Source organism: Pocillopora verrucosa, chromosome 4, assembly GCF_036669915.1.
Source record: "Pocillopora verrucosa isolate sample1 chromosome 4, ASM3666991v2, whole genome shotgun sequence".
Taxonomy (NCBI): Eukaryota; Metazoa; Cnidaria; class Anthozoa; order Scleractinia; family Pocilloporidae; genus Pocillopora; species Pocillopora verrucosa.
Window position 1 is genome coordinate 23,350,229 of NC_089315.1, and position 10,353 is coordinate 23,360,581.

General features: G+C 37.9%; 1 protein-coding gene across 1 annotated transcript in view; it reads right to left on the minus strand.

Moving 5' to 3' along the window:
- Positions 1 to 6,759, minus strand: part of LOC131774941 (centrosome-associated protein 350) — a 39,259-nt gene extending 32,500 nt beyond the window's left edge. Inside the window, 12 exon segments of the mRNA XM_066165401.1 lie at positions 87 to 185; positions 465 to 526; positions 1,002 to 1,112; positions 1,456 to 1,611; positions 2,057 to 2,407; positions 3,243 to 3,377; positions 3,556 to 3,711; positions 4,385 to 4,465; positions 4,917 to 5,189; positions 5,192 to 5,288; positions 5,972 to 6,142; positions 6,661 to 6,759. Coding sequence (XP_066021498.1) covers positions 87 to 185; positions 465 to 526; positions 1,002 to 1,112; positions 1,456 to 1,611; positions 2,057 to 2,407; positions 3,243 to 3,377; positions 3,556 to 3,711; positions 4,385 to 4,465; positions 4,917 to 5,189; positions 5,192 to 5,288; positions 5,972 to 6,142; positions 6,661 to 6,759 — 1,791 coding nt within the window.
- Between the last annotated feature and the right edge of the window lie 3,594 nt (positions 6,760 to 10,353).

A 10,353-nucleotide genomic window follows, 5' to 3' on the forward strand; every position in this document is an offset into this window, starting at 1 on the left:
TTAGTAGTAATAATCATAATTATAATAATGAAAGTAAACTTAAATAAATTATAATAAATCTAAGATTAGTTAACAGCCCAGTGTACCTCAAGCTTCTTCTTTTTTTCTTCCACAGCCCTTTGTTTCATAAGCCTGTCTTCTTTCAACTTTTCCTTCCTTTCAGCCATTTTTTTAGCCATGTATTTCTGCTCAAAACACAGCAATTCAAATTACTCCATTGTCATGTGTACAATGAGTTTAGGAATTCAGTATAAAATAATCCACAAAATTAAAATATCTTCTAAAAATTCATGGGAGTAATCAAACCAAAATTTGATATTTAACACATGATTTACTAAAAGTGCAAATTGTAGGTTTGAAATAAACCCTTCAATACCTAAAAGAAATGAGAAACTGATCGAGGGGAGGTAAGCCATCCCAAAACAAATATTTCTTTTTCTCCAGAACAGATTTCGTATCCTAACCTTAACTTCATCAGTGTCATAGTGTCTCTGCTTTTGTGCAGGATAGCTTGGCTGTTGTGAATCTAGAAATACATTATAATAGTAATAGTTATTATTTGATATTATTATTATTATTATTATCATCATCATGTAACTCTTATTATAACTTCTACTACTAATAATCACTATTATAATTATCATTACAGTTATAATTAGTATCATGATTACTAGTAATATTGCATGTATACTATTGACATAAGTAACATAATATTATTATTGATGGGTAATAATTGGTCAAAAGAATTATTAATGATGAGATTCTTAATGTAAGCAGACGTAAATCAAAATTGAGGAAAATAGAAAATGCCGTTATTGAAAATCAGAAGAACTAAATTCCACAGAATTCAACGTAAACAGACAAGGTCACCATGTTAATACTAAATTACTAATTTCATCCTCAAGAGTCACATCAGAAGCACAATTTTCTGATTTTTTTTCCCCAAAGTAAGTTATGAAATAAGTTTTAGAAATTCCATAAAAATATAACTTGCTCCAAACCTTGTGGCTTTACCCTCAATGGTCTCTTTCTCTGAATTCCCTTTGATGACTGCTTCACTTGAGTTTGTTTGGGTTTGAACTTGGGAATAACCTTATCACCATCGTCCTTGTCTGAAGAAGCACAACAACCAGTTGAGACAATGAAAATATCCAGTTTTATCAATAAATTTTCCCTCCCTATTTGAACACAAAAGTGTAATAAAGTCTTCCTAACCTCATTTTCTCAGAGTTTACAGCAAGTTACAGAACCTTGTTTAATCCACACAAAGATATGGTCTAAATACAAAAACATACCTTGCGCATAGATTGTAAATCCAAGCAGAAAAAAGTTGGTCCATAACTTTCAGTACAGACCTCAAATGTTCATATGACCTAATCCCATGACTGACATTTAGAACCAAACATATTATTTGTATATCATCTCATTAAAGTAACCTCTTACTTAAACACTAACCAGATTCATCATCAGTATCAAGTTCTAAGTCAGACAGAATATTTTTTGCCTCTGTGGATAAAATTCTGTTCCCTCTTAAATCTTTCACATCCTCATCAGGGCCAACTGCTTCAAATTCCTTGGCAGTAACTGGAGAATTTTGGGACGGTTCAGAATCTGTTGATAGAAGGAAGAAATTACAGATTCAATCACTTCAGTAATTTTTTTGAATTTGATGAGGGTCATTCAGATGAAAATTATTCACAATTCATCAACTAAAGAATAATGTGAAATAAAAAAACAACAACCTTTTCAGTATGGACATTATGTAGTTGTCCCAAAGTACAACAATTGTCTCTTCTGTTTTTCTTTTTGTTGTTGTCGTTTTTTAACCCTTTCACTCCCAGGAGTGACCAAGACATAATTTCTCCTTACAATATCAATACAATATCAATCAGACCAGGAAATAAAGAACAAATATAAATTAGGAGATAATGAGTTTATCCAATACCAAATTCTCTTAACCAACATCATAAGAATTTTATAGCAGACAGTAAGGAGAATTACTAATGAGATCTAGGGAGTAAAAAGGTTAAGGTATTCTGGGTATGATTTATCTCACCTGAGTCCATCTTCCCTGCATTCACTGCTTGCTCTTCATGAACTGGAGATGCTTCTCTGGAATTATCACTCTTTGCACTGCCATTCCTCTCCCCTAAATCCCCATTCATGTAACCACCACTCCTTTTATTGCCAGTATCATTTTTCAACTGGAAATTTAGACTCCTAGGTTCTGATATGTCTGTATCTTGGCTACTGCTTGACTGGGGTCGACTGGTGACAGAAGTTTTTGCCTTCTTAGTTGCTGGACCCAAAATCCTTTTCACTGTTTGTTGGCCAGTGCGCCATGATGATGTTGTTATAACGTCTGTTGGGCGGCAAGGGGCAATGACTCGTTGTACCTTGGGAGGTCCTGGAAAAAGATGTTTCATATTAGTCATGTATCTTCTGAAGACTTAACACCTTAACCCCTAAGAGTGATGAGGATCTACTTTTGCTTTAACAACTGCAATATTACAATGAGGTTGAGTGCCTGAGGCAACCAGGAACTTCCACTATCTGCAGCCAGCTCCTAGATGGAGACTGCTCCCATGGCTGGCAAATCCTGGCAACCCAGCCATAAGCCCCCACACAGGAAAGGGAAACAGGCACCCGTCTTTCCACAGTGGAAAGAGAGAGGAAGAGATAGGGAAAACTGCCTACCTAGATGATGAGCTGCCACTCCAAACAATGCTGCAAGTTCACACTCAAAGCACACGCAAGAAAGCCTCAAATGAAGTGCACATGGAATTCCAATGAAAATGCATATGCAAAAACTGTCGACTACTGGAGAACGCTAATGATCTTTGTTGTTAACTCCATTAAATTGCATTTTACTTCATTTAGAGTAATACTACTGAATCAATCATTAACACATGAGAACAAAGAAAATGGTTGCTTTTCACTGTTTGTTGGCCAGCTTGGAAGCTTTAATTGGTGAAAAAAATTCTCCTTGTCAGTACCAAAATAAATATATGACGAGAAAAGTAAGGAGAAGATGGGAACTGATGTAAGGGTGTAAAGGGTTGAAATACCTGAACTAAGCAAAATCACATGTCATAGCATCTATAATCCAGTTTCAAAGATACTTCTTCACTTTGCTTCAGTCTCACCCACACAAACATACACAAAACTTCCCCTCTTTGCAGAAATTGCCCACTTTTTTTATAATATACGGGTAATTCAAAGACTTAAGCAGGACAACTTGCCTTTTTGTTGCAATGGCTTTTGAGGCCTTTGGGTGGCAGCCTTTGTTCTTGCATTTTCAACTGTAGAACTCTTGGCTTTGACCTTTCTGTTAACTTCAGATAACACTGCAGGTTTTGATTCTACCTCACTGAAACCTAATCAGGAATTTTTTGTAAATTATGACAAGACATTTCAAGTTGGTATGTTGCATCACTTGGGTTATCATCAAGGAAAAGCTTTCAAAACATAAAGCATTGATCAGCTCAACTGGCAGAAAATGTTGACCTTTACTACCAATGCATAAAGACCAAAGTAATCATTTCAGCTGGTTACCTTTATAAGCAGGTGCTGCAGGGGCAGAGGCTACTTTTCTCTTGGAAATTGCAGGTCTCATTGGAACATCCAAATCCCTCATACATGGTTCCTCTGCTGCAACCTCCACAGACGGGCCCTCTGAGCTTCGAGGAGAAGGATTTGCAGAGCTTATCCCTGTTTATAAAATAGATGTGTAATCAATAAAAGGAAGAACATCTAATAAAAATTTTCAAGCTCATGTGAAAAAGATTATTTGAGGGTTATTCCAACAAGAATTTTGAAGGAGTTGCAAAATACATATATGCATCAAAATTTGTCAAGTATTTGTGAAAAGCACAGTTTAAGGCTAATCTGATGTAGCAGTTCATCTTGGCCTCAAGCCTCTTCACAGATCTTTTGAGATTTTATTGCAAACTCATGAAGCAATGTGCTCAAAGTCTTGTTCACAAATTCAAGACCCAAGCAGTCTTGCCTTCCATGGTAGAATGATTCCTTTTCAAACATTAATGACAATTTACAATTTTAAAATTGTTGCTAATTATGACTGTATTTTCATAGTCCATAATTGTTGTTTTCAAAAAAACCAGAACAATCATTGTAAATTATAAGGAGTGGCAATTTGGACAAAGTGCTCTCTAGAGATTTTTAAAAAGCTAGTCATTCAAGAATGGTAGCCACCCCTTCAAAATATGTGGCTGGCAGACTTCCTCCCCCCTTCCCCTGTAACATAAAATTCTCATGTCATTCACCTTTGGGTCTGTAACATGTCAGGCAGGTTTAAAAACAGATAACTGATGAAGCTATAAATGCTGCTAAGTATTTAATAAATAAGATGCATTTTCTTCACCTGCAATAGAATCAGTTGGACTAAGCCTTGAGGCTTGTTCTTTCTGTAGTTTAATTCTCTCTTTCAACCTTGCAAGTGCATCTGTGATCAGAAATTAATAAAAAACTAATCAAGATCCCTCAAGGTCATCAGGGTAAACACAAATATAGTCCATTGAGACAAGCTTCCAAAGCTTTTTCACATCTTTCAGCAGTACGAGACTTTATGGCAAACATTTACTATTACCCTGAAATTAACCCTTGAACTCCTAAGATCTGATTGGTTATTCTCCCCTCTAGCTACTACACATTTCATTGTAAAGTAGTTATGAGAAATTGGTGTTAGGTCAAGATGAAAAATTTATTTCCTCATCACCTGTTTTGCAAGATAATGCATGAATGTTATAAGGAGAAGTTAGATGTTGAAAACTTCTGGGAGTTCATGAAACAGCAGTAATCAACATAAGTTCTATTAAAGACAGCCCCTTAGTCGGGAAGTTACACAACACATGACCAGAGAAAAAATGACAGTTTGAAAGAGAAACTTAGAATACCTGAATTATTTGCTATTACAGGTCTGAGTCCAAGTGAGGATGTTGGACGAGTTTCACTCCTGGACAGTCTAGCTGTACTGCCAACTTCCAATGAATCATCAAAGCTAGAGGAAGAAGGGATGGTTGAAAGACCTTGAAATCTGACAGGTGATCTACGAATTGGTTTCTCATTTGCCCTGTAGATTGACGAGTAAGCTGTTGTCAAAACAGGATCCACACCATCCGTCATTTGGGGGTATGTAGGAAAGACAGCTGGTGGATTTCTTGTGGTGTACTGCTTCCAATCTCAGCAGGGTGACTATCCCTTGACGGAGGAGATAGCAAAGAGGTGGGTGCTGGTGCTCTGACTGACGACTCCTGTCTGTTCCCATTCTATGGAGCAGCCAATGGAAACAAAATAGCCTCAAACAATTGATATATGTACCTAGCATGAAAACTTTGCAGGAGACTCACATCACAGATTGGCAGTCTTTTATGCTTTGCCAGAGCAAATTTTTGTGGTTCAAGATTACTGAAATTTCTGGTGTATACTACTTTTTTACTTTCTTTTTACACAACAGCCAGAAAACAATAGAGGAAAATAGCATTTTCTAATGTTTTAACTAAGTGAGTAAAACATAGGAGCTAGAGAGTAGATGATTAACAAATTGACAGTTTAATTAGCAGTGGAGCTTTGCATTTGAAAAAGGGTAACATATTCTAACTTATAGCATTTTGGTTTGTGAGATTTTTCACTCCTTAAAAAGTTACTCTTGCTCATTCATCAAACCCAGGGTTGTTGCTAAGAAAAAAAGGGAAGCCAGCTAAAATTTTAAAAGTCCAGCCAGCCATTGCTATTTTTTCGTGTAGAAAATTTGCCAAGAGCTGGGCTTAGCAACAACCTTGTAAATCTGGTAATATATCAACGTGCAAGACATTTGAAATTTATCTGTATCAACTATTTGGTCAATTGCAAAATAGCCAGACCCAAAATATCACGCATATAAACTGTTTCCTTACTAATGAAAACTCAGGTGATCTTCTCACAGGCGCGTTGGTGCGATCCTCTCCAAAACAGTTGCAGGTCGTGCACCTTGTCCATATCGACCTGGTCGCAGTTCATATCTGGACACCCGTCCATATCTCTGTGTCTCAGAAAATACTTCTTGTAGGGGCTCATCATTATCCTCCACTCCAGAACCGAGACCATCATTTGCTTCATTAATTCTTGCTTCCGCAGCTTGGAGCTGTTTAAAACAATTGATAACTTCATAAACATAAAAAAATGCACAATCATTGTTTATTATCCAACAGCATTAAGTAGAGTACAAATACGCAGTTGGATAAAAAACAACTGATCAGACTTTTGGTGAGTAGTGACTCTACCGGCTTGTCAAAATATGGCACAACTCAAACAAAACACTCAGAGATACTAGTGTGCCTAAAAGGTCTAATGAGATATATATTCATGATATCTAGAGCTCATTCTAAATATTGGCTAGAAATACAGGGCCCTAATATTGTAGATCTGTGATCACCAAAACACTTAGTAACAATAGCCTATATTGGCATGAATAGTTGTCTATGGGCACCACCAGTTTCAAAATGCACAGATCTTTGCAAGAGAGAAGCTCGGGTAAACTGTGAGCTTCAAAAAACAGGTTATCTCCAAGGACAAATATACATGCATCTTTTCACCAATAGGGGTTAGTATCCTTCACATATTTTGCAATGTGCATAAAAAAAATGTGTATGAACAGCTTACTGTTGCTGCATGGGAGGTTTCCTTTTGAGTGTTCTCTGATACGACTTTAAGAACAAACAAATATTTCCCTTTTCCTGTAACCACTAAATGCTCTCTCATATTGAATTAAACTTCAAAATACTTATTGTAGGGGAAGTAAGGTTTGAAAATTTGGGAATATCTCTTGGGTAATATCCTCAGATATCCCCCAGTTTAAGCTGGGGGATAATCCACCACGTGCATTCAGACCAATGTACATGCGAGCAAATACAATGTAATGGATCATAGCCTACAATATCGGTTCCATGAGATATGTAACAACAAAATGTTGCTACAAAAACATATAAAACACGACATGAACCTTATACTTCTCAATCAAGTACTACAAGTTCAGTACTTTTAAAAGTTTAAATTAACTGGCTGAATGTTCACACGTTCAAGGAGACTTCGATTAATTCAAGTCAACACTTCAATTGAAAAAATAAATCAAACAACTAAAATCTATACAAAGGAAACGTGGATAAACACGGAAATACTTTTATACGAATAGCAGGCCTGCTAAAATATTTCAAAATTTTTAATTTTTAAGAAGGGCAGATCGAAAAGCACTACGTCCATGCAAACCGATCCAAACTAGCAGCCCAACTGTTACCAATGGAACCAGACATACGGTGATGCAAATTTCAATTACACCGCAGAAAACTTCAACTTCCCCGACGTTTTCCCATTCTGCGTGACCAAGGCTTCTGCAAAATTAGCCAAAACAATCTCAGTTTTCGGGGTGTACAACATGTAAAAACTTTACATTAACAACAGGCGTTGAAGAGCGACGCTCCAACTCCGTCTGGTTACAAGCGTTTGAAAAAAACATATCATGCAATCAAAACAAACACAAGGCGATTGATCACAGATTAATGAGAGCTGAACAATTAGTAGGCGAAACACAAGAGCAACGGGTCACAGCCAACACTTTTACCTTACTTCTTTATTTTACCATTTCTTCAACAGCACTACCTGAGACACGCAGTTTGGTATTTTCCTTCCATCTCTCGTAAAGGGTCTACGCTGAACCGGAACGGGATCTACGATGCGTACGACCACGAAACAGCGTCCGACGAAGCATCAAAAAAACTTGCGCTTTCGGTCAAACGGGAGGACGAAGCTTGAGAGATCAGACCCACAGACAACCACAGCTTTTCCGCCATATTCTGTTGGCGCTCAGGAAATTATAGAAGGTCCATCTTTCGAAATGATACTTTACCTGTTTACTTTTTCCATAAATCAACTTACCTATACCCGTTTGTTGAAGTGAAGAAAAAACACTTTGAAAATCATATCATCTATTTAGGGCAAATGACTCTACCACAGCCGCGCCATTTTTTTGTTTTTTTAGTGGCAAAGCAGTGTGGGAAATCAGCAGCGCTTGGTGTCTCATGGGAATTGTTATTACTTGAAGTTTGTGACGAGCAGGGGATGGTGAGGGACGGGAGGGAGCACTACCATTTTTGCCCTAGAGAATGCTCTCTCTCTCTCTCAATGCAAGTGATTTCAGGCACGAAGAGCACTAAAAAAATAATAATAAAAAAAACACTTAAGAAAAATAGACGTGGTATGAATGAAATGACAGAAAAAACGAAAAAGCATACACATTTATCAAAAACGTTTAAATTTCTATAACTGGTTGGCGGTTGCGGTCACGTTTTGGTGTTATGGTTTTTTTTCCAATTCTTTTTCACTTCTAAACTGCCGTGTTGTTAGTATTCAACTATCGATGCCACTGCGAGGGATCGAGACTCGTTGCAGACAATAATACTTCATAAATATATTTAATAAGTGAGGTGGCCGTTAAATCTATACGATGAGGTGCCATTGGTTTTATAACGAACCTAGGATCGACCAAATATTTCAGAAGGTCTCAAAACCCTCCTATCGGTAAGGAAGAACTTATCGAAATATTTACTATATGTTTGAGGGGGGCATGGGGGGGGCAATAATTGAGCTGTTTTTGTGAAGAGGGTCACGTACGTAACAAAATTTTGCTTGTATCTTACTCGCTTGACTCTCAGGCTAAGTTGTTGTACACAACAATCAGGACATCTCAAGACAATTTAGGTTTTACTCCATCAACTGAGTTGATAATGCAAATTGGCCACTGTCATGAGTTTAAAAGCTGATGTTTCAAGCATTAACCCTTCGTCAGAACAAATTGAGGAATTGTGGATTGCGGGTTTGTTAGAAACCAACATAGTGATCAGCTCCCAGTTGGCTTGTTAGTTCAGTTGGTACTCGGTAGAGCACTGCACCGGTATCTCAGGGGTCGTGGGCTCAACTCCCGTACAGGCCTGAATTTTTTTTCAGGCCCTATTCTCACTGCTGCTTAAGTAGTGTTCATTATTGCGAAGATCGCTTTCTTATTCATCCCTGATCTTCTTGTACGCTAACCAGAAAAGAACAGCCACGATGATCACGTCTTTATCCGCAGTTCACATATATATGATTTTCATATATTCACAGTTATTTAAGAATAAATTAATGGAATTAAAAGCGTTCGTGGATACTGTGGGGATTAAGAGTGCCAATTTCAAAGACAGACTTTCTTTCTAGGGTTTTCAGCCTTTACGAACTGCCTAGATGTAAGGAAAGGCGGCAGACTGCCATATGCTGCTTAGAATGATTAAGGAGATTAAGATGACTACCGACTGGTTTGGAAGCGTCCTTGTCATTCCTCTCTACGTCGCAAAGGTGTTTTCAGAATCAGTCACCTGGTCGTCTTCCTGTTTTACCAATGTATATCTTTTTGCAGTACGTGCAAGTTATGCTATATATGACGTTGACGCAGATGCACGTAAAGTGATCAGTAGTCTTAATGGATAGTTTGGATCCCGATATTTTCTCAACGTTATGAATGAAAGAACAAGTTTTGCATCGTATGCGAGCGGAATTCGAAAGTTCCGGGTTGGTCGTTAGTTGTAAGGAACTTCCGACCAAAAAGTTGCCTATGGTTTTTTGGCGTTTGAATGAAATAAGTGGAGGTTGCGAAAAGATAGTCTCTGAATCATTTTGAAATAACTTGTTTAAAATTTTTAGGAATGATAGATTTAAATGCGTGGTTGTGAGGGTGAAATGTAAGAGTGAACGGAATGCGATTGGCATTTTCCTTCTGTGACAATTGTACGGTGGACTGTCGATCAATTTGTTGAGCGCAGTGGTGGCCCGCTTGGACATACATTCTAGGTATTTTGACTTAATGCATATCGGAATGGGTACGAATCGACCAGCGGTTCGGGCACGAACCGACTCAAAACGGGTACGAATCGACTGAAATTTGATGCAAAACGACTGGGTACGAAACGACTGGAAACCCCCAGGGTACTTCTTAGCAATAGGATAATGAGGACATGCTGCGCTTGAATGGGGTCGCATTTTGACGACTGGATTGACCATTATGTCTATAATGGGTTGCATTTTCAAAAGAGTGGACCCCTAGAATGGAGTCGCACATTTTCGGGATTTGGGGGGTACGAAAATACGTACTGCTAAGTAAGGATTCAAAATGGAAAGATTTGCGTGTAAAAAGTGGGATCGTGATAATTATATTTGCCCAAAAGTAACTAAGATGGGGTCTATAATTGGCCTTAGGATAGACTATGATGGGGTAGCAGCGGCTCATACCCAGAAAAAAAATTGACCCAAGTACCCCCCCCCCCCTCCGCC